Below are 24,638 nucleotides of genomic sequence, written 5' to 3'. Positions count from 1 at the left end.
CTCAGTACGTCTAATTCTTACTGATAATAACATAGTCAAAACCTGACAAGACATGATAGTAAAACTCAAGTCTTAGAAGTACAGTGCAAATCTAACTGACCCAAACAGAGACAACAGTTTATATTCAAATGAAAGCATTTTATCCAAAGCTAAAAAATGTAAATGTGACCCATACAAAAACATCTAAAACACTAACTTTGCAAACCTGACTATGATGTCATGAAAGACATCACAATGATGTAATTACAACCAGTTTTGCCCACTGGGGCACTTTAAACCTTTCCCTGTAACAGCCCAGTGAGGTCATGGCTCAGAGCCATTGAACATCCGGGTTCATTATGCAGATATTGTACACTGAAAACCCACAGATTATCCAGTGACCTGGTAAAACCTCCCAACCGCACCAGGTCCAACCCTCTCATCTTCTCAGCATCTCTCAATAAGGTACTTAACTTGGGATTGCTGTTTGAGTGTGGAGCTGCAACATCCATAAGACAAACCACTAAACTGTTTTTCATGCCTAAAATGTAATCCTGATCCCATTTCAGTTCACTGAACTCTCCTTAGGCGAATAGTCCTTCAGTGAAATCTATGTTATCATAGTCAACTCAATCAAATGCCTTTTACAATTAGAAATGAAAGGGAAGTCTAGGTAGCAGGCAGCATACACAAGGTGGAGCAAAACATCCACCCCCTTTTTCATCATTGGTTCCTTCCTTTGAGAAGTTGGGGGTGTGAATCTTTTCTTTTTACTATACGACACGAAATGCGAAACATTAAGAGTCAGCAGCCCATGCCTGTGTGATTTCCCGAGCCCCCAAAGTGCACTCGTGAGATAATGAACATTTCACGCCAAGGGCTTCCTGTTAGACGGCTATGGTCCTCATGTGAGACGGTACTCAGCACCAGGGATTCTAGGGCCGGGGCCCTCTCATATTATCCTCCGTTCTTCCCCTCTTCTTCCCTCTTGTCCTAATTGAAGCCCCTGGAGGCCCATCATTTCTCACCCCGACCACCACCACCTAAATGTTAACTCAGGACTCCCAGCTTAGGCTGGCCTTGCTTGGGGTCAGACAGGCGATCTCCCCTGGGGAACATCACTCATCTCGTGGCAGGGGCGTCCCGGGACCCTTCAGTCTACCACTCCAGCTGACATGGGCCTTCCTCTCTCTTCCCTTTCTCTCACTCCTAAAATCCCACAGCCCCTTCGCTCCCCCTTCCACATGGTGAATGTCCACGGGCCTTATCTCCTCGCGCCCTATAAACAAAATGTCACATGTGGGACGCTTACCCGCATGTAGGGTACGTTGAATGCTTGTATCCGAGCGCTCAAATGAATGAGGTAAATGGAGCGAGATGAGTCTACCAGGAAACCTAAAGACCAGGTGGATCCCAGCTACAACCCTAGTGTACGTTTATATCACGGAGTCACTAGGACACATTATTTATGACCTTTGGAGGTTCTCCTTGGATTAGCAATAGGATACATTCTGAATCCTTTTTTACTGGATACGGAGGAACTGCATGCACAGTAATAGTGAAATATGTGACTCACCAAGTGCACATTATGGATAATACCACACTAAATGTACATGGGATATGGGGACAATATTTAAGGAGGAAAGGAATAAAACATGTTGGTTCGATGTATCCCTACTCTGCGGTCGGCATGTAACACAGGAAGGACGTGATGAGTAGGAACTGAAGTCCACCTTGACAGATCTGGCTCTCTTCCATTATAGTGCCTGTGGAATCATTGTTCTTTAGGGAAAAAACAGACCAGACTTTTCATGGAGAAGATAACTTTATGTTACCATATTATGTAGTGTCTCCAAGGCACTCTGAATACTAATGTGAAGCAGACCAAGGCCCGAAGCAGTATATTCAAAAATAAAAAAATGTTAGCATGTGTTGTGTTCATCTTTGCCTTATAATAAGAATGAATAATACTCTCCCTGAATTAGGCTGAATAGCAAGTGTGTGAAATTGCCAGCCAATCAAGACACCAATTGGCTAATTACCTTGTCAGCGACAAAAGTGAATAGGTTCCTTCTGAGTGTCATTCCATTTGCAAAGGACCTGTTAGCAAATTAGCTTGTGCACCTGCAAGAGCAGAGCAGCTCTCCCAGACGTCTGACAACTATTTCCACCCCTCCAATTTCACTCTCACAGGGTCCTTGGATGCACTAGCCTCTCTCTATTTGTATCCGTTTGACTTCCTCCCCATGGCTGTGCCTCCAGTATCAGTGGTAATACTACACAGAGGCCTGATTGCCAGACCCTGTTGGGGAGGGCTCATTCATCAGCAGTGTGAAAGGCTGTGCTTAACTGCCGTCTGTCAAACACAGAGTGGAGTGGGAGAGGATGGAGAAGTCTGTCTGGGCTTGGGTTCAGCTTCTATGCTGTGGCCCCATATAGGCAGGCCAAAGATGAATAATCTGCCTCATTCCATCATAGAGCTGTTTTGTTATGCCAACTACCATGTAAAAGAAAATAGAAACGGGTTTTAGAGGCCTCCACTCCACACGGTAGAATAACTGTCCTGAATAAGAGATGTGCTTTTTCTGATTTTAAATAATTATTGTGACTCAAAATTAACATGACACAGTCGGATGTCTTTTCGATGCGACTTCGTCTCACAGCAGTTGTAGATCCGTAAGGGCCCCGATGGTCGCCTTTCACATTCTACCACAAAACCACAACAGTCCATTATGCCGGGCCCTACCCACTGAAACACAGATGATTCAGCGACAAGGGAGCTGCCGTCTAGCTTTTAACTCTCCCTTTTAACTCTCCCTCTAGCTTTTAACTCTCCCCCCAAAAATCTCATACGGGTATAATCCTTCCCATCCTCCTGTCCTTGGGGACACTGGCCTGGGTCGCAGCGCCAAGAGCACCATTCAACATTTAGTGTGTGTGGGCCTCGCACTGTGGCGTCAGGGGAACATTATCAGCGTTATTGCCCAGCCACTTCTGGAAATGCCAACATTTGGTTGGATGGCGCATCTGAGAGGGCGGTAGGTGAAGCGTAGCCTAACCGTGAAGGGGCGCTCAGTGCCCGGAGAGGAAAGTTGGGAGATAAAGAGTGGTTATTTCCCTGAACAAAGGAGACCGGTGTTTCAACAACTGCCTTTCGGTGACAATGCTCACGTACTGCTAATGACCTCCAAGAGCTGTGTGCCGCATCACGGCCAGTGACAGTGAAAACATATCACTGCAAATGTTCAATCCCTGGCTAGATCTAGGCTATTCTATATATCTACTCAACTTCATTGCTTCCTCAATGTCGGTTGACTGTAGGATTTCTAATCTCCTTGCTAGGTTTGTTCAGTGCTGATGGCATTTGAATATAATCAAATGAGTCAACATCATTCTTTGACTAACACCACTGATTTACTTGAACAGGCTTAGCTATTCAAAGCAACTGGCGAAAGGTGGTAGTGTGGTATAACCTTACAGCCATCCTTGTTTGAATTTACACCATTCTAAATACCCAAGAGTCTAGTATGTCGTAATTCAAACTGTAGGCCTATGTTATACTAGTGTTTCATCCAACCTATCACGTTCCATATCCATTCACAGCCATTTGAATGTTCAGCCCACAGATCGGAAAGGTAACCTTTGGGGACCACTTTATCGCTAAGTGTTTTGCTTGGCAAAAACAAGTTATGTAGGCCTAGCTGCTATCGGTCAGGGAAAGGGTAAGCAAACCAGGTGTAACATGCAAAGCAGGGCCCCTAAGTGGGTTAGTGACAGCCCAGTGTGGGGGCCCCACCATCAGTGGATGACATGATAATATATTTCCCTCGTCCCAGTTGTGTTGGAAAATTAACTCATCATTCATGCCTTGAGATCTACTGTGTTGGCCTGTCAAACCTTATCCAATGGATAGGAGGACCTATGTCATCTAGCGCAGATGGTGTGAATAGAAGTAGTACTGGAATGTGCCTCTGGGGTGTCCTTGGGCCCAAAGAGGCCACTCCAAATGGACAGAAATACTGTCCTGAATTCAGCTCACTGGACACAGGGGTACACCTCCCCATACCAATGAGCAAAATAATACAGGTTTCATGAGATAAGACACGTCTTAATATTATATAATTTAAGTACACTTACATTCAAACCAAAATGTCATGTATACAATTAGCAACTAATCATCCTTTGTCCCTTTTGATTTACTATCTAAATATTGCTGGCATGAAGGCTGCAGAGCTGTTGCACTTGTTTTTTGGTGCAGTACGCCCTCTACAGGATATTAAATTAAATGGCAGAACTATCCTACAACCCTTCACCATCATTATCATCCTTTTGTCAAATAAGTTTGACAAAGACACATTGATGTTTTTTGTTTTGTTTGTTGCTCAAATGTATTTATTACTGTAATCAAACAGATATAGATGTGTGAAACAATGATGCCATCTCCAAGAATACTTTTGAGTGCATATAAAATACCATTGGACAGTGCAAAACACAATCCGCTTTGCTCAGCTCAGTTTTTTTGGACTGTAAGGCACTACCCACCTTCAACTTACCATATGCACCTCTTGGAAGCTTAGTCCATGTAAGTTACAGGTAACTGCCAAAATAATGGAAACACTTGCATAAATGAGGGATACAAAGTATATTGAAAGCAGGTGCTTCCACACAGGTGTGGTTCCTGAGTTAGTGACCCTACGCCCTATTAAAAGGCACTTCATGGTGGCGTTTCCTTTATTTTGGCAGTTAACTTCACTGGTGTTTCAAAACATGGAATGCCCAGATATGTTCATTGCAAAATGATCAAGATCAACAGTTAAAAATCTACAGAACGGGATGTTGGGTGTTCATACGGTACAATAATAATACTAATAATATTATAATTAATTTACAAAACCACCTGATAAAACTGAAGGGGAAAAAAGGCATCAGCTCAAGGCTCAGCATGGTTACAGGCTTTATCCCATTGACATCTCTTCTTACAGGTTAGTGAATCTAGGCTGGAGCTGTACTAGGGGAGGAAAAGGGGGGGGTACAGGTTGGTGTGATGTGGGTCATGCTCATTAGGGCACATGACAGAATACATGACATGACAGAATACGTTTTCAAATGTTTTACAACGGAAAATGTAAACGAGCGTGTTTCGGTCCATTTTTTCCCGATTGATACCTAATGGGCATGACTCTAGTTAGGCGCTCTGTCTGTGGGGGAGGATCTCCTCACAGCTTAGCCTTAGCCTGGAAGAAGCTCATGATGGCCTGCATGCACTCATCTGAGAGCCAGCGCTCCACCAGGCGCTCCACCTCCTGGTCGTTGACAGTGTGGAGACGTTCCTTCTCTGTCCCACGGATCAGTTGCTTGGACAGGGCTAGGGACTGGGCAGCCAGGGAACAGCCATGGGAAGAAAGTAGAGGTCAAATAGATAGGATTAGAAAAACTTTAGTGTTCATACAAAATGCGGAAATGTGTCTTTGGTTTCATGCGGATCCGTAGGTAACCCATTCCGCCTGACAGAGCTGGTGTAATGGAGAATTGTTTTAAGATGGTCATACTATGGACGATTTAGCTATTGAATTAAGGACTCCTTTAGGTACAAAATATATATATGAACAAATAATTTGATATAATATAGAATTTAGCCTTTACTACTATAGCCCAGAGAAATGCATTGAATAACACATTCATAAATGGCAAAAACCATAAGAAACAAGCTCTTGAAGTGTCTGTCCTATATCTAGGAGATATAAGAACACTCCAGAAATATACTGTGCATTCAAAAGTGTTCAGACCCCTTGACTTTTCCACATTTTGTTACATTAGTCTTAATCTAAAATTGATTAAATAGAGGTTTCCCCTGAGTCAAACATTTCAGGTAGCCTTCCACAAGCTTCCCACAATAAGTTGGGTGAATTTTGACCAATTCCTCCTGACAGGGCAAGAGTAACTGAGTCAGGTTTGTAGGCCTTCTTGCTTGCACACGCTTTTTCAGTTCGACCCACAAATTTTCTATAGGATTGAGATCAGGGCTTTGTGATGGCCACTCCAATACCTGGACTTCGTTGTCCTTAAGCCATTTTGCACCAACTTTGGAAGTATACTTGGGGTCATTGTCCATTTGGAAGACCCATTTGTGATCAAGCTTTAACTTTAACTGATGTTTTGAGATGTTGCTTCAATATATCCACATAATATTCCTCCTCATGATGCCATCTATTTTGTGAAGTGCACCAGTCCCTCCTGCAGCAAATCACCCGCACAACATGATGCTGCCACCTCCGTGCTTCACGGTTGGGATGGTGTTCTTCGGCTTGCAAGCGCCACCTTTTTACTCCAAACATAATGATGGTCATTATGGACAAACAGTTCCATTTTTGTTTCATCAGACAAGAGGACAGTTCTCAAAAAAGTACGATCTTTGTCCCCATGTGCAGTTGCAAACCGTAGTCTGGCTTTTTTATGGCTGTTTTGGAGCAGTGGCATCTTCCTTGCTGAGTGGCCTTTCAGGTTATGTCGATATAGGACTCTTTTACAGTTTTACTGTGGATATAGATACTTTTGTACCGGTTTCCTTCAGTATCGTCACACGGTCCTTTACTGTTGATCTGGAATTGATTTGCACTTTTCACACCAAAGTACGTTCATCTCTAGGAGACAGAACGCATCTCCTTCCTGAGCAGTATAACGGCAAAACAATCTTCAAGCATTATACAATGGCCCAGTTGTCTGTAACTCATTGCCAATTGTGCAAATATTGTAGCCTTGCCATCATTGCCATACAGACTTAATGACGCATTCCTGTAACATTTTCTCTGCTTATGTTAGCGATTATGTAATATTGTGGTCTAGATATACTGCCATATCATATACTGGTGACAGTTTTGAATATTCAACTGCGCTGTCCATCAGATCAGCTTGGGACTTGTTGAAAAATGTGTCAATGAACTTCAATTTGCACGATTTGGCACCTTCTGGTCCACGGAAGCGCAACTACGGCCAATAATAACATCATTCAAAATTCCTGGAACATTCAAAAGGAATTTCTGTAAAATACAACCAGCTTTCATCAATTTTGATACGTTCCAGGAATATATTCCACAAAATGCACAAACGTCTGACTTTCAATATTTACTGGGGCTTTGACTCACATTTCTGGGCAGCTTGGCATAGGCCTTGAGTCTGGTGGCCACCTCGGTCTGGAAGCTGCTGTCAGGGAAGACCTCGGTCACCAGGCCCTGGGCACAAGCTTGGACGGCACTCAGCTTCTTGTTGAACAGCAGCATCTCACTGGCCTAGTCACAGAGCATGGCAATGTCTATTAGTGTAATTTCATTCAATTCCAATTGCAAATGAAATACATTCAACTAAAATACAGAAGTATAAAAAAAATAGTTGATCCATATCTGAAACTTTGCCTTTTTTGCATCAATCATGCATTGATGTTAGAAAAAGGGAAACTGAGAAGAACTGTCTGAGAATACCCCTCTATGAAGTGCAACATTTGCAGTAAAAGAACAAGGTTGTGCATCCATACCTTTGCATTGCCCATTATTTTAGGGAAGGTGTAGGAGGAGCAGCCTTCTGGGCTCTGTCCCAGCTGGCTGAAGGGGGTGTGGAATGTAGCCTGTTTGGAGGGGGAAGAAGCATACGTTAGGCAGGAACACCCCCACCCTCTTACTGCAGAGTATAGTGAAGCATGGAAGTGGAGAATGGCAATGTGGAGAATGGCAATGTGGACGTAGTGGTATGGGTAGTGGTATGGGTAGTGGTCACTAGTGGTCACAACAATCGTGACCAAGCTTGGCAGGTATATTAGTGCTGGTGGGCAGGAACAAAAGCTTGGGGACCCAGTATCTCTCCAGGAGTGTAGTTGGAAACCAGGTTTGGGTTCAATTCCAGGTAAATCAGGAAGTACACTGAAATTCCAATTATCTTCAATGCTTTTCAATGAGGAACATTTGGAATTGGGTTTACCTTCTGAATTGACTGGAATTGAAATTGACCCCAACCCTGATATAAACCAATGCTAATATCGTATTATCATCAACTAACAGACATGTATAGAGATCGACCGATCGGCATGGCCGAATAGTTAGGGCCGATTTCAAGTTCTCATAACAATTGGTAATCGGTCTTTTTGGACGCCGATTATGGCCTATTACATTGCAATCCACGAGGAGACTGCGTGGCAGGCTGACCACCTGTTACGCGAGTGCAGCATCAAAAGGACCTTGTGGCTGCAAGGAAGTCGCTAGCTAGCATTAAACTTATCTTATTAAAAAAAACAATCAATCTTCACATAATGTCACGCCCTGGTCTTAGTATTTTGTGTTTTCTTTATTAATTTGGTCAGGCCAGGGTGTGACATAGGTTTTGTATGTGGTGTGTTTTGCCTTGGGGTTTTTGTTAGGTATTGGGTTTGTGGCTTAGTAGGGGTATCTAGTATAGTCTATGGCTGTCTGGAGTGGTTCTCAATCAGAGGCAGGTGTCTCTGATTGGGAACCATATTTAGGCAGCCATATTCTTTGAGTGTTTCGTGGGTGATTGTTCCTGTCTTTGTGTTTGTTTTGCACCAGTATAGACGGTTAGGTTTTCGTGTTACGTCTTCTTCTTCTTCAGTGCAGCTATTCCCTCCGCAAGGCTATCAAACAAGCTAAGCGTCAGTACAGAGACAAAGTAGAATCTCAATTCAACGGCTCAGACACAAGAGGCATGTGGCAGGGTCTACAGTCAATCACGGACTACAGGAAGAAATCCAGCCCAGTCACGGACCAGGATGTCCTGCTCCCAGGCAGACTAAATAACTTTTTTGCCCGCTTTGAGGACAATACAGTGCCACTGACACGGCCTGCAACGAAAACTTGCGGTCTCTCCTTCACTGCAGCCGAGGTGAGTAAGACATTTAAACGTGTTAACCCTCGCAAGGCTGCAGGCCCAGACGGCATCCCCAGCCGCGCCCTCAGAGCATGCGCAGACCAGCTGGCCGGTGTGTTTATGGACATATTCAATCAATCCCTATACCAGTCTGCTGTTCCCACATGCTTCAAGAGGGCCACCATTGTTCCTGTTCCCAAGAAAGCTAAGGTAGCTGAGCTAAACGACTACCGCCCCGTAGCACTCACTTCCGTCATCATGAAGTGCTTTGAGAGACTAGTCAAGGACCATATCACCTCCACCCTACCTGACACCCTAGACCCACTCCAATTTGCTTACCGCCCAAATAGGTCCACAGACGATGCAATCTCAACCACACTGCACACTGCCCTAACCCATCTGGACAAGAGGAATACCTATGTGAGAATGCTGTTCATTGACTACAGCTCGGCATTCAACACCATAGTACCCGCCAAGCTCGTCATCAAGCTCGAGACCCTAGGTCTCGACCCCGCCCTGTGCAACTGGGTACTGGACTTCCTGACGGGCCGCCCCCAGGTGGTGAGGGTAGGCAACAACATCTCCTCCCCGCTGATCCTCAACACTGGGGCCCCACAAGGGTGCGTTCTGAGCCCTCTCCTGTACTCCCTGTTCACCCACGACTGCGTGGCCACGCACGCCTCCAACTCAATCATCAAGTTTGCGGACGACACAACAGTGGTAGGCTTGATTACCAACAACGACGAGACGGCCTACAGGGAGGAGGTGAGGGCCCTCGGAGTGTGGTGTCAGGAAAATAACCTCACACTCAACGTCAACAAAACTAAGGAGATGATTGTGGACTTCAGGAAACAGCAGAGGGAACACCCCCCTATCCACATCGATGGAACAGTAGTGGAGAGGGTAGCAAGTTTTAAGTTCCTCGGCATACACATGACAGACAAACTGAATTGGTCCACTCACACAGACAGCATTGTGAAGAAGGCGCAGCAGCGCCTCTTCAACCTCAGGAGGCTGAAGAAATTCGGCTTGTCACCAAAAGCACTCACAAACTTCTACAGATGCACAATCGAGAGCATCCTGGCGGGCTGTATCACCGCCTGGTACGGCAACTGCTCCGCCCTCAACCGTAAGGCTCTCCAGAGGGTAGTGAGGTCTGCACAACGCATCACCGGGGGCAAACTACCTGCCCTCCAGGACACCTACACCACCCGATGTCACAGGAAGGCCATAAAGATCATCAAGGACATCAACCACCCGAGCCACTGCCTGTTCACCCCGCTATCATCCAGAAGGCGAGGTCAGTACAGGTGCATCAAAGCTGGGACCGAGAGACTGAAAAACAGCTTCTATCTCAAGGCTATCAGACTGTTAAACAGCCACCACTAACATTGAGTGGCTGCTGCCAACACACTGACACTGACTCAACTCCAGCCACTTTAATAATGGGAATTGATGGGAAATTATGTAAATATATCACTAGCCACTTTAAACAATGCTACCTTATATAATGTTACATACCCTACATTATTCATCTCATATGCATACGTATATACTGTACTCTATATCATCGACTGTATCCTTATGTAATACATGTATCACTAGCCACTTTAACTATGCCACTTTGTTTACATACTCATCTCATATGTATATACTGTACCCGATACCATCTACTGTATCTGCCTATGCTGCTCTGTACCATCACTCATTCATATATCCTTATGTACATATTCTTTATCCCCTCACACTGTGTACAAGAAAGTAGTTTTGGAATTGTTAGTTAGATTACTTGTTGGTTATTACTGCATTGTCGGAACTAGAAGCACAAGCATTTCGCTACACTCGCATTAACATCTGCTAACCATGTGTATGTGACAAATAAAATTTGATTTGATTTGTTTTTGTATTGTTAGTTTTTCATCTTTATTAAAGATGTATAAAAATTACCACGCTGCATTTTGGTCCGCCTCTCCTTCATCGGAAGAAAACCCTTACACATAATCACTAGTTAACTACACATGGTTGATGATATTACTAGGTTAACTAGCTTGTTCCGTGTTGCATATAATCAATGCGGTGCCTGTTAATTTATCGTCGAATCACAGCCTACTTCAACTTCGCCAAACAAGCATTTGCGAAAAAAGCACAATCGTTGCAATAATGTAGCTAACAATGAACATCAATGCCTTTCTAAAAATCAATACACAAGTATATTTTTTTAAACCTGTATATGTAGTTAAGAAATTCTTGTTAGCAGGCAATAATAACTAGGGAAATTGTGTCACTTCTCTTGCGTTCAGTGCAAGCAGAGTCAGGGTATATTCAGCTGTTTGGGCCGCCTGGCTCGTTGCGAACTGTTGAAAGGCCATTTATTTCTAACAAAGACTGTAATTAAGTCGCCAGAATTGTACATAATTAACGTAACATTGAAGGTTGTGCAATGTAACAGTAATATTTAAACTTAGGGTTGCCACCCGTTCGATAAAATACGGAACGGTTCCGTATTTCACTGAAAGAATAAACGTTTTGTTTTCGAAATGATAGTTTCCGGATTTGAACACATTAATGACCAAAGGCTCGTATTTCTGTGTGTTTATTATATTATAATTAAATATGATTTGATATTTGATAGAGCAGTCTGACTGAGCGATGGTAGGCAGCAGCAGGCTCGCAAGGATTCATTCAAACAGCAGCTCTTAGCAATGCTTGAAGCACAGCTCTGTTTATGACTTCAAGCCTATCAACTCCCGAGATTAGGCTGCCAATACTATAGTGCCTATAAGAACATCCAATAGTCAAAGGTATATGAAATACAAATGGTAGAGAGAGAAATAGTCCTATAGTAACTACAACCTAAAAACTTCTTAACTGGGAATATTGAAGACTCATGTTAAAAGGAACCACCAGCGTTCATTTGTTCTCATGTTTTGAGCAAGGAACTTAAATGTTCGTTTTTTTACATGGCACATATTGCACTTTTACTTCTCCAACACTGTTTTTGCATTACATAAACCAAATTGAACATGTTTCATTATTTATTTGAGACTACATTTATTTATGTATTAAGTTAAAATAAGTGTTCATTGTTCATTCAGTATTGTTTATTACAAATACATATAAAAATCGGCATCGGCTTTTTTGGTACTCCAATAATCGGTATCGGCGTTGAAAAATCCTAATCGGTCAACCTCTCATTGAGATACAATATAAATGTGTTCTTAGCCAGCAATGAGTGGACATGACAAACCACCTTACCCTCTCTGTGGCATAGACAATCTCGAACAGCCCCAGTAGAGTGACAGACACGCCCACAGCCGGACCATTGACCACTGCAACCAGGGGCTTAGGGAAGTCGATGAACGCTTTGACAAACTCCCTACACACACACACACACACACACACTGATTTGTCAACAGATGATATCAACAGCATTAGGAAAAAGGTTCCTTCAAGGTAAACTTTTGCCTGCTCCTCTTGGGTAAAGACGTTACCTTAGCAACTCGCCTGCATCCTTTGCCATCTGCTCGATTCCACCCTCTGGGATTTTGGTGAAGTTTGTCAGGTCATTGCCACTGCAGTAGAAGTCTCCACTACCTTGAGGGGGTCAATTAGGGAGAGCCACTTAGAGCAATTGAGAAGACTGGAGCAGTGCAAGTTACTGTATCACGGCAAAGCCTTGGAGGTCGAAAGAAAGAAAAGCCGGAACACAGTAAATCTTGCTCCCGCATGCTTTTTTTCCATGCACCATAATATACTGTGTGCTGGCTTTTCTTTATTCCTAGCGTTTCATTTCTGGGCCAGCAAAAGAGTGCATATTCATATCACTGATAGTCTCTCCATAACGCATTCATGACTTCCATTGGAGAAATTGGTTGGTTTGGCTCTTACCTGTGATTACAGTAATGACAGAGTCATCTTTGCCAGCTTGCTCCAAAGCTTTGATGACCTCGTTGTACATCTGGATATCAAGAGGGAAACAATTTTAAATAACAGAATTGAAGAGCTGGATGATTACTGGATGTTTGTAATTGCTCTTCTCATAGACAGTAGGCAAATCGTTCACTATGACAAGGCATTTCATTGATGAAACACAAAAATCATACCACGACGTCGGTAACACTTAGCCTTAGGATACTCTATGGTTTCACAATGTTGTGTAGTACTTACAAATGTGAAACCTATCTACAAAATATGTCTACCGTTTAGACTGCCGCTGATGTTGGGCGGTGGGAAATAGACTATGACACGAATGCCAAATAAATGTATGCATTTGAAATACCTCCACAGTGATGGCGTTTTTCTTCTGTGGCCTATTGAGGCGGATAGTGGTGATGTTGTCCTCCGTGGAGACCAGCAGCGTATCAAAGGTAGCAGCGCTCCCAGTGGGCTGTGCGGCTACCGCAGGCCCCTCGGCAGCCAGCAGAGAATCGATCAGGTCCACATACTGCTGTCTGGCATCCTCCTGAGAGGAAGGAAAAAGGAGATGTACAGTGTATTAATTCCTGTCTGTCAATTTCATTGTGTGAAGACAATGGCACATCTCCACATCGTGATGACACCGGAGTGTTTAGTGTTCTTTTATTGGCTTTGGGTGACATTCAGTAAGAATGGCTGATTCTAATATGGTTTTGTTTTTTAACTACTATCATTTTTGTCTGTGTTTGAAATTGCTCGCAAGTCGTGTGTTTGTCTGTTGTTTTTAATAAACTAGGGAAGAATAGTCTTAAAATGGACAAATGGTATCTTAATAAAAGATGTATGAGTGGTGTTATGTACACGGAGTTCCACAGGGATGCTGACCCATGTTGACTCCAATGCTTTCCACAGTTGTGTCAAGTTGGCTGGATGTCCTTTGGGTGGTGGACCATTCTTGATACACACAGGAAACTGTTGAGGGTGAAAAACCCAGCAGAGTTGCAGTTCTTGACATAAACCGATGCGCCTGGCACCTACTACCATACCCAGTTCAAAGACAAATCTTTTCTCTTGCCTAGTCTGAAAAGGCACACATTCATAATCCATCTCAATTGTCTCTAAAAATCATTCTTTAACCGGTCTCCTCCCTTTCATCCACACTGATTGAAGTGGATTTAATAAGTGACATCAATAAGGGATCATAGATTTCACCTGGATTCACCTGGTCAGTCTATGTAATAAAAATAATGTTTTGTATACTCCGTGTATATGCAATGTTGGAATGTAGATTACCTGAGATACAGAACCCAGAGACTTCCAGGCGTCCCATTTGGCCTTGCCGACAAAGTCGAGCATCCCTGGCTTTGGGGTGTTACAGGGTCCCTGAGTAGCCTAGTAAGACACCAAAAGAAAGAAGAGGAGATACTGAAATGAGATACAGCCGGTGTCTCTAGTACACTTTAAGGCCTTACTGTACTTGTCCTGTCTCCTTCATGAACTCTGACAGGTGAACAATCTAGGTCATTTTCACTAGATATCAGATGGAAGAAAACAGATTGAAACAGGGGGTGATACCTTAGATAGCTTTCTAATCATTAAAACATACACAGCAAATTATCCAGTGTTAAATCAAAATTGAAAGTGTGGGGCCATATACACACTATAATCCGTGTTAAATTAACACACTGCTTAGTGTCAGACCTTATTCAATTATTTCCCAGAGTGCCTTGCCTTTCAAATTAATTCTAGTTACCACCAATGACTATTTGTTAGTGAGTGACAGAAGCATGGTTATTGCGTTCACAAAATGTTCGGTCCTATGGACTTCAAGTCAAATCAAATGTTATTTGTCACATGCGCCGAATACAACAGGTGGTAGCTTATTTACAAGCCCTTAACCAACAATGCAGTTAAGAAAAAATATGGGTTAAGAAAATATTTACTAAATTTTAACAATAACGAGGCTATGTACATTATACAGGGGGTACCGGTACCGAGTCAATGTGCGTGGGTCCAGGTTAGTCAAGCTAATTGAAGTAATATGTACAGTATCAGTCAATAGTTTAGACACCTACTCATTCCAGGGTTTTTCTTTATTTTTACTATTTTCTACATTGTAGAATAATACTGAAGACATCAGAACTATTAAATAACACATGGAATCATGTATTAACCAACAACAAAAAAGTTCAAAATATATTTTATATTCTTCAAAATAGCCACCCTTTGCCTTAAATGACAGCTTTGTACACTCTTGGCATTCTCTCAACAGGCTCCTTGAGGTGGAATCACCTGGAAGTCACCTGGAATGCATTTGAATGAACAGGTGTGCCTTGTTAAGTTAATTTGTGGAATTTATTTCCTTCTTAATGAGTTTGAACCAATCACTTGTGACAAGGTAGGGGCGGTAAAAGACCAATTCCATATTATGGCAAGAACAGCTCAAATATGCAAAGAGAAACAGCAGTCCATCATGACTTTAACCTCTACGGGATCAGTGCCGTGCCCGTGCCCCCCCCCCCCCCCTCGCCCACACGGGACTGTTGACCTAACGTGCGCTAATGTGGTTAGCATGACGTAAGTAACAAGAACATTTCCCAGGAGATAGACATGTCTTATATGGGCAGAAAACTTAAATTATTGTTAATCTAACTGCACTGTCCAATTTACATTAGCTATTAAAGTGAAACAAATACAATGGAATTGTTTGAGGAGAGTGTACAACAAAACTTCACGCAACTGGTTTGACACATTCACCTCTGAAGGTAAATAATGTACTTCCATTCAGTAATCTTGCTCTGATTTGTCATCCTGAGGGTCTCAGATAAAATGTAGCATAGATTTGTTTGATAAAATCAATTTTTATATTCAAAATGTAGGAACTGGATTATACAGTTTGAACCCCTGCTGATGCGTGTCGCCACCTGGGTGTCAGAAGGCTGGAAGGAGATAAGTAGTTGAGTGTCATCCACATAGCAATGATAGGAGAGACCATGTGATGATATGAAAGAGCTGAGAATCTTGGCGTATAGAAAGAAGAGAGGGCCTAAAACTGAGCCCTGGGGGACACCAGTAGTGAGAGTACGTGGTGAAGACACAGATCCTCTCCACATCACCTGTTAGGAGCGGCCTGCCAGGTAGGATGAAATCCAAGAGTGTGCATAGCATGAGACACCCAGCTCAGAGGGTGGAGAGGAGGATCTGATGGTTCACAGTGTCAAAGGCACCAGAAAGATCTAGGAGGTTGAGAATAGAGGAGAGCGAGTCAGCTTTGGCAGTGCTGAGAGCCTCCGTGATAGAGAAGAGCAGTCGCGTTTAAGTGACCGGTCTTGAAGCCTGCCTGGTTAAGGTCAAGATGTTCATTCTGAGAGAGATAACAAGAAAGTTTATCAGAGACAGTATGCTCAAGTGTTTTGGAAAGAAAAAAAAGGGATACAGGTCTATAGTTTTTGACGTCAGATGAGTCCAGTGTTCTTGAGGAGGGGAGCAACTAGGCCCACTTTGAAGTCAGAGGGAATACAGCCAGTAGTCAGGGATGAAGGAAGTGAGGAATGAGAGAAGGTCTCAAGAGATGGTCTGGAGAAGGGAGGAGAGGATAGGGTCGAGCGGGCAGGTTGTCAGGCCTCACTAGTTGCAGGATGTCATCTGGAGATAGAGGGAAGAAAGAGGTCAAGGTTTAGGGTAGTTCTGTGTATGTGAGACCAGTGGACTCAATAGGCTGAGTGAATGAGTAGCGAATGTCGTCAACCGTTTTGTCACCAAAGTGATTGACAAAGTCGTCCGCAGCGAGGGAGGGGTTGGAGAAGGTGGAAAAGAGTTTAGGGTTAGAGGCAGAAGCTTGAAATTTAGAGTGGTAGAAAGAGGCTTTAGCAGCAGATACAGATGAAGATAAGGTAGAGAGGAGGGAGTGAAAGGATGATAACTAAACTTCAAGGACCTTTCCTCCATTTTCAGTCAGCTGCCCGCACCCCTGTTCTGTAAGCTCACAATGAGTCACTCAGCCACAGATCAGGAGGGGAGGGCCAAGCCAGCCGGGAGGAATGGGGACAGTGTGAGTCATAGGATGCAAAAAGTGACAGTGGAATTCAAATGAGATGGACAGGTGAGAGAGGGAAAAAGGAGAAAATCTCCACTTAAGAGAAATTATTAGACTTGTGCCACCACCGCAACAACCAGATGCTCTCGGACTATGAGAGAAAACAGAGTCAGATGAAGAGCGAGCAGCTGGAGTAGCAGTGTTCTCTAGGGTGATCCATGAACTCAGAACTCTTGACCGCAGATCAGCAATTCCAAACGATGCCAGAGACCCAGAATTCCACGTGTTGTGCGTGCAGGGTAGACTAAATTAGAAGGGTTGCAGCCAAGGGATGGGGAGGTGCAAACAAGTATAGAAAAGACTACAAAAGAGCTCAATTAGAGCAACTGTAAATAACTAGGTAAGATACTCAAATGAGAAAGTGGTGTGATGAACCTCCTCTCTTTCCTTCCTCAAATAACTCAGCAGAACAGTCCTCATTTCGGCAACGGCCTTAGTTTTGCGACAAAACCACCACTGACACAACCGCGGCTGAGATACCAAGGGAGACAGAAGAACTAATTGCTAATGCCTAGCCGAGGTAGAGAGCACATATCCCTGTACCAATTGCTGATTGCCTCGGAGAGGTGAAACCACTCCCCCTCCAATACAGCCATTGATTACCAAAACAAGTCACAAATTGCCCTGCCCATTTATCCTGGTTGATGTGTAAACAACAATCTGCATATTATGAACAATCAGCAGCTCACACACTAAGTAAGCAACTAGGAAGACAGGTAGAACTTAAAGTAGATGGCCCTAGCTAGCAAAGAAAAAGTACTAAACCACAACAGATAAAGACAAAAAATGATACTTATCACTCCTGGAGATATCAGGAGTGCTCTAGCTATAGAATGTACAATTCACTCGAAAGGCATGGCACTCTAGGAAATATTCAAATAAGGTTTTACACTAAGCAGTGTGTTAATTTAACACTGGTTCCAGTATCTATATGGTCCCCCTCTTTCAGTGTTGATTTAACACTGGAGAATTTTCTGTCTACAGTACAATGAAAACTTGTATTTTTGCTGAAACAGCATCAAACATGCAAGCACCCGACCCCACACACACAGACAGCCTAAGAGCCGCACAGAGTCCGTTGAAGTAAGTTGAGTCACCCGATATGATGCCAGCAACACTCAAGATTTTTTTTGTTAGCCCTGGGATTCGAAATCATCAACCCTTCAGTTACTGGCCCACCGCTATAAGCCCAAAGCTTCCTTCAGTAATATGCTACTCAATACAACTGTGACACAGCAAAAGAAAAAAGGAGCACCCCTTCTATCTATCATACTCTTGATCAATGTTCCCTCTAAGCTACGCAGAAGAAATATCAGCCAGTGCAGAGAAGCACAAAATTGAACTTCAAGAGTTTTCCCTTTAGTTAACATTGTCAACGTTTCGCTATACTGTGGAAACGGTGCTCGAATCAATGCAATATTAACCACTTTCAATGTAACATACAAAAACAAAATGAACTATGCAAGACTTAATATGCAAAACTACCTGTGCAAGAGATTTGCTTGTAGGCATAGCGCATCAGAGTAAGATTCTATTGCATTGACAGGCATGACTCACGCCAGTCGTCGACACAGACCGGTGCGCCATAAGCAATCAGAGCTGCAGTAGGCCTATATGCAAATAGACATTGCCATATATGGATCTGTGCCATTCACTTTGAACTGGACTGTGTTTACAGCATGAGTGGTCACAAGTAGATGCGCTTGTTTTCAGATCAAAGCGAGAGCTACATGTAGCCAGCCACCTGTGCACATTTGTTCATATTCTTTGCTAGTTAGTGAGTAATTATCCCAGTTATAGCTAACTTCTAGTTAACAATGGGGGAGTGGTTGCTTCATATAAGAGCACAAAATGTGTGCATTTCTAGCCATCTGAAGAGCTAGTCAGTTAAAGAGCTTTTTTAAATTTCTTAAAAGGGCCCGTGTTGTATTTTAAGACGGTCTTGAATAAGTTAAGTAGCCTATAGGCAGAGGGTAGCATTATTTGTTTGATTCTCTGTAATAAGGGTATTGGAATAATAATGCATTTTATTTTGTAAAGTGGTTTCTTGCATCAAACGACAACATTTTCAGTCACCTTGTCTGAAGGACATGTGGATAAACAGGTTAATGTTACTCCCTGCATGTTATTTTCTCATGGAATGTAGGCCTACATTGAACACCACACATTTGCTGCTGCTGAATGATAGAATAGCTTTTTCCATGTTAAAATATTATGGGATGCATTTTATCCAATGTTTTTGATGGTAGGCCTATGTTATCAAATAGCCACAGTAGCCAACTTGACCATTTAAAACTGTAACTTATAGCGGGTACAGCCTCAGGGTTCACAGTAAAAGCACACTAGAAGTTGCACCGAATTTTCACAACTAAAGTTTGTGCTCAGCAGACCTGAAATTTGCTCATTACTGAAAAAGATTAGAGGGAACATTGCTCGATGTTCAGAAACATGACAGCCAAGTAGCTAAGACTAAAGCACAATGACCTCTAACCTGTTTGAAGAGAGCATAGATTTTCAGCTTGGCCTCATTGCCAGGATCTTCCTTCAGCGTGCCCATCTGACTCTTGGCATGATTGAATTGCTCCACCGTCACCCCCATCATAGAACCAGTCATGTGCAGCTTCAGAGTGGGAATGTGCGTGACTTGGACTGCCCTGAAGAGATGATTTCAGGTCAAATTAGTGACATAAGTGGTACGGTTTCAAAAACAATTACTGACTGCCACAAAGACTAAATAATATTATAAGCCAAATTGTTTCAATTAAATAGCCAAGCACAAATGAACTGAACTTGGCTGAGGGCATTAAACTAGATCCAAACACCTACAGTGGCCTTTCTAAATAATTTGTGGTATTATATATGAGCAGGATCAGGAACAGGACGAAAGATAATGTACTGGGAGTTACAGTACAGTTTGTGATACAATGTAGTGACAGCATTGGATGGGCCATCAAGAATGAGTTGTGACCTTTCCTCTGGTTTTTATTCATGGTAGCTAGTTAGACCTTAGAGTGGGTCTTTGGATAGACACGGAACCTAGCTCCGTCTGGATGTGGGGCCAAGGGCATAGCTAGCTGTTGAACGGCTAACTGAGTAACTAGCCTTTCAACAACCAGCTATGCCCTTTGCCCCACATCCTAGCAACAGGTCATCGTGTAAGTGTTTTTCGTGGTAGCTGATACGTTGGAATGTTAGGTCATGAACATCCTGTTTTTATATTGTCATTTGCTGCTGTAACTGAAGTCGACTGTGGTATTTTGGACGTAAAAACGGCAGAATTGCAGAATAACTGCAGTTATTCTGCACTCTGACTGCAATCTTTTTTTCGTCAGGGATACGGAAGCACCCTAGAACAGCTGAGCGATAGCTAACTTGAGCTAACCTAGCAAGCTAAACTTAATTTCAAGCAAGACAGACAGCCCTAGCTCGTTCAGAGCATGACACCCTTTAAATACAGGCAGAGTTTTAACAGACTCTCGTGCCAACCAGCCAAAACTGCATGGTGAAGATACAATAATAACTATTCGCAATGACGATTAGGCTACTGTTATAACGATAGCTAAACTAACTAGCTCCCGTCATACAGGACAGCTAAACTAAAAATCTACTTAAATTAGCCGGGCTAATTTACTGTTACTATGTATATGGTTTGATCTCAAATCCGTGCAACATAGGCTACATTGCAAGTGAGGGGTTCTTTATAGCTAATCTTACCTGACAAATCGCCACGGAGAAATTTTGCGTAAAGCCACAGCCATGACAGTTTGGTAATTTCAGTCCAAAATACAATAACTTGGATGTTCAAGACAATCCAGCGAAATGAATTAGCTGTTTACAATATTGAACCCTCCCATTGACCTTCGTTGTCCTTCACCATTGGCTAAGGCATTTGCACCACCCTTTCCATGAAGGGTGCGTTCCAGGCTGTTGTCGTGTTGCTCAGGTGATGACCGTGGGGACTGGGGAGCCTTGCGCAAATCGTTCCCCACGGAGTTATATACAGTACCAGTCAAAAGTTTGGACACAACTACTCATTCAAGGGTTTTTCTTTATTTGTACTATTTTATACATTTTAGAATAATAGTGATGACATCAAAACAATGAAATAACACATATGGAATCAGTAGTACCCCAAAAACCATTAAACAAATTCTTCAAAGTAGCCACCTGAACAACAGCCTTGATGACAGCGTTGCACATTCTTGGCATTCTCTCAACCAGCTTCACCTGGAATGCTTTTCCAACAGTCTTGAAGGAGTTCCCACATATGCTGAGATCTTGTTGGCTGCTTGTCCTTCCCTCTGCGGTCCAACTCACCCAAACCTTCTCAATTGGGTTGAGGTTGGGTGATTGTGGAGGCCAGGTCACCTGATGCAGCACTCCATCACTCTCCTTCTTGGTCAAATAGCCCTTACACAGCCTGGAGGTGTGTGGTTCATTGTCTTGTTGAAAAACAAATGATAGTCCCACTAAGCGCAAACCATATGGGATGTCGTATCGCTGCAGAATGCTGTGGTAAACATACTGGTTAAGAGTTCCTTGAATTCTAAATAAATCCCTGACAGTGTTAACAGCAATGCAACCCCACATCATCACACATCCTACTCCATGCTTCATGTTGGGAACCACACATGCAGACTTATCAGACCAAAGGACAAATTTCCACCAGCCTAATGTCCATTGCTCATATTTCTTGGCCCAACCAAGTCTCTTCTTATTATTGGTGTCCTTTAGCAGTGGTTTCTTTTCTGCAGTTCGACCATGAAGGCTTGATTCACGCAGTCTACCCTGAACAGTTGTTACTTGAACTCTGTGAAGCATTTATTTGGGCAGCAATTTCTATAAGGCTAATATAGCCTTTTGCCTATGTCCCACCATACTTTGCATTGGCTCCCCCTCCGGTCCAGCTCAGGCGTTCGGCATCGACGGCCTTCTGGCTGCTGCCGAACCTACTGCTGGCAAACGCCCTTGACTCATCAACCCTGGACGTGTCTCGTCATCATTACACACACCTGGTTCCAATCCCCACTCTATCACTGTGTACATACTCCCTCTGCCATTTGTCTTTGTCAGTAATTGTAAATGTTACTTGTTTTCCTGAGAGGAATATCACCTACTATTGACTGAGTACTTTATATTTGTCACTTTGGGTTCGCCCTGTGCCCTTTTGTTTATGAAGATATAAACTCAGCAATAATAGAAACGTCCTCTCACTGTCAACTGCGTACATTTTCAGAAAACTTAACATGTTTAAATATTGGCATGAACATACAAGATTTAACAACTGAGACATAAACTGGACAAGTTCCACAGACATGTGACTAACAGAAATGAAAAAATGTGTCCCTGAACAAAGGGGGTGGTCAAAATCAAAAGTAACAGTCAGTATCTGGTGTAGCCACTAGCTGCATTAAGTACTGCAGTGCATCTCCTCCTCATGGACTGCACCAGATTTTCCAGTTCTTGCTGTCAAATGTTACCCCACTCTTCCACCAAGGTACCTGCAAGTTCCCAGACATTGCTGGGGGGAGTGGCCCTAGCCCTCACCCTCCGATCCAACAGGTCCCAGACGTGCTCAATGGGATTGCGATCCAGGCTCTTCGCTGGCAATGGCAGAACACTGACATTCCTGTCTAGCAGGAAATCACGCACAGAATGAGCAGTATGGCTGGTGGCATTGTCATGCTGGAGGGTCATGTAGGATGAGCCTACAGGAAGGGTACCACATGAGGGAGGAGGATGTCTTCCCTGTAACGCACAGCATTGAGATTGCCTGCATTGACAACAAGCTCAGTCCGATGATGCTGTGACACACCGCCCCAGACCATGACGAACTCTCCACCTCCAAATCAATCCCGCTCCGGAGTACAGGCCTCAGTGTAACGCTCATTCCTTTGACGATAAACACGAATCTGACCATCACCCCTGGTGAAACAAAACCGTGACTCGTCAGTGAAGAGCACTTTTTGCCAATGCTGTCTGGTCCAGCGACGATGGGTGTGTGCTCATAGGCGACGTTGTTGCTGGTGATGTCTGGTGAGGACCTGCCTTACAACAGGTCTACAAGCCCTCAGTCCAGACTCTCTCAGCCTAATGCGGACAGTCTGAGCACTGATGGAGGGATTGTGGGTTCCTGGTGTAACTTGGGCAGTTGTTGTTGCCATCCTGTACCTGTCCCGCAGGTGTGATGTTCGGATGTACCGATTCTGTGCATGTGTTGTTACACGTGGTCTGCAACTGCGAGGACGATCAGCTGTCCATCCTGTCTCCCTGTAGCGCTGTCTTAGGCGTCTCACAGTACAGACATTGCAATTCATTGCCCTGGCCACATCTGCAGTCCTCATGCCTCATTGCAGCATACCTAAGGCACGTTCACGCAGATGAGCAGGGACCCTGGGCATCTTCCTTTTGGTGTTTTTCGAGTCAGTGGAAAGGCCTCTAAGTTTTCATAACTGTGACCTTAATTGCCTACCGTCTGTAAGCTGTTAGTGTCTTAACGACCATTCCATGTTCATTAATTGCTATGGTTCATTGAATACGTGTTTAAACCCTTTACAATGAAAATCTGTGAAGTTATTTGGATTTTTAGGAATTATATTTGAAAGATAGGGTCCTGAAAAAGGGACGATTCTTTTTTTGCTGGGTTTATTTTTGAGCCAGCAGCATTTGGGTTTCATCTCACTTTGTTCTATGGTGCTTAAATAAGTTCAGTAGTTCTAAACCTGCGACTGCCTCCTGCCTACTCCTCTCTAAACCAGTGACAGAATGACCGACCCAAGAAAACAGGATGCAGCAGGACATCCCGCCATCTCCGGTGAAGGATCAAAGGTCCACCACCACGACTCGTGCCTGGAGTGCCTCGGGACTGCCATGGATGAGGTGCTCCGGGCCTTACACTTACTGCAGGCTACACCACCACCTTCCCAATTCCCCACAGTCGTTCCAGCCACCCCATCACCATCTACATCACCCGGTCCAATCAGCAACATCCACCTGCCCCTCCCGGAGCAGTTTGACGAACCCTAGCACATTGTAGGGGTTTCTCCTGCAGTGTGACCTCCACCTGGCCTGTCATGCCAGGGTAGCCTCCGAGACGGGCAAGGTGGCCTTGGTGATCTCGGTGCTGACAGGCCGGGCTCTGGAGTGGGTGCACACCATCTGGGAGAGGAATGGACCAGAAGTGCAGTCCTATGAGCGCTTCACCCAACTCTTCCGTGGCGTCTTCGACCACCCTACAGAGGGCCGAGAGGGAGGTGAGCGTCTCCTGTGTCTACGCCAGGGGTCCAGGACAGCGTCGGAGTACTCTCTGTATTTCTGTAAGGTGGCTGCGTCAACTGGCTGGAATGACCAGGCCCTGTTGACGGTTTTCTGCAGCGGGCTACAGGCTGACGTCCAGACCGAGCTGGCCTGTCGCGATGAGAACCTCATGCTGGACCAGCTATTCGCCATGGCCGTCAGCCTGGAAATCTCCTTCCTGCCCATCATCCCAGGAATTCGGGTCTCTCCCAGGAACCTCCGCGATACTGAGCCCATGGAGGTAGGCACGACGCACCTTCCCCCTGAGGAACTTAAACGCCGCCGTCGACAGGGTCTCTGCTCCTACTGTGGGGAGTCGGACCACCCCACACCTGTCCCAGGAGGAAAACCAAGCGAGGAAGCGAAAGGCAGAGGAGCGCTCCTGCACCTTCCCAGGTAGGCGTGGACGTGCCTTGCTCCTCTCTGTCCACCCAGCCCGTCCTCCTCCCTATCACCTTCCCTGACTATCCTGGCCACCCACTGA

General features: G+C 44.1%; 1 protein-coding gene across 1 annotated transcript; it reads right to left on the bottom strand.

Annotated features, from left to right (window-relative positions):
- Positions 1–4,341: 4,341 nt before the first annotated feature.
- Positions 4,342–20,815, bottom strand: LOC139367228 (enoyl-CoA delta isomerase 2). Its single transcript, XM_071105448.1, has 10 exons — positions 20,573–20,815; positions 19,350–19,512; positions 14,056–14,154; positions 13,127–13,309; positions 12,736–12,805; positions 12,339–12,441; positions 12,103–12,223; positions 7,508–7,597; positions 7,122–7,265; positions 4,342–5,351 (listed from the first exon to the last, which is right to left on the bottom strand). The coding sequence occupies exons 1-10, from the start codon at positions 20,614–20,616 to the stop codon at positions 5,196–5,198; spliced, it is 1,173 nt and encodes a 390-aa protein (XP_070961549.1). The 5' UTR covers positions 20,617–20,815; the 3' UTR covers positions 4,342–5,195.
- Between the last annotated feature and the right edge of the window lie 3,823 nt (positions 20,816–24,638).

The sequence above is a fragment of the Oncorhynchus clarkii genome, chromosome 15 (genome assembly GCF_045791955.1).
Source record: "Oncorhynchus clarkii lewisi isolate Uvic-CL-2024 chromosome 15, UVic_Ocla_1.0, whole genome shotgun sequence".
Lineage (NCBI taxonomy): Eukaryota > Metazoa > Chordata > Actinopteri > Salmoniformes > Salmonidae > Oncorhynchus > Oncorhynchus clarkii.
Note: the sequence above shows the minus strand (reverse complement) of the source record. Positions and strands in the feature narration are given on the sequence as shown.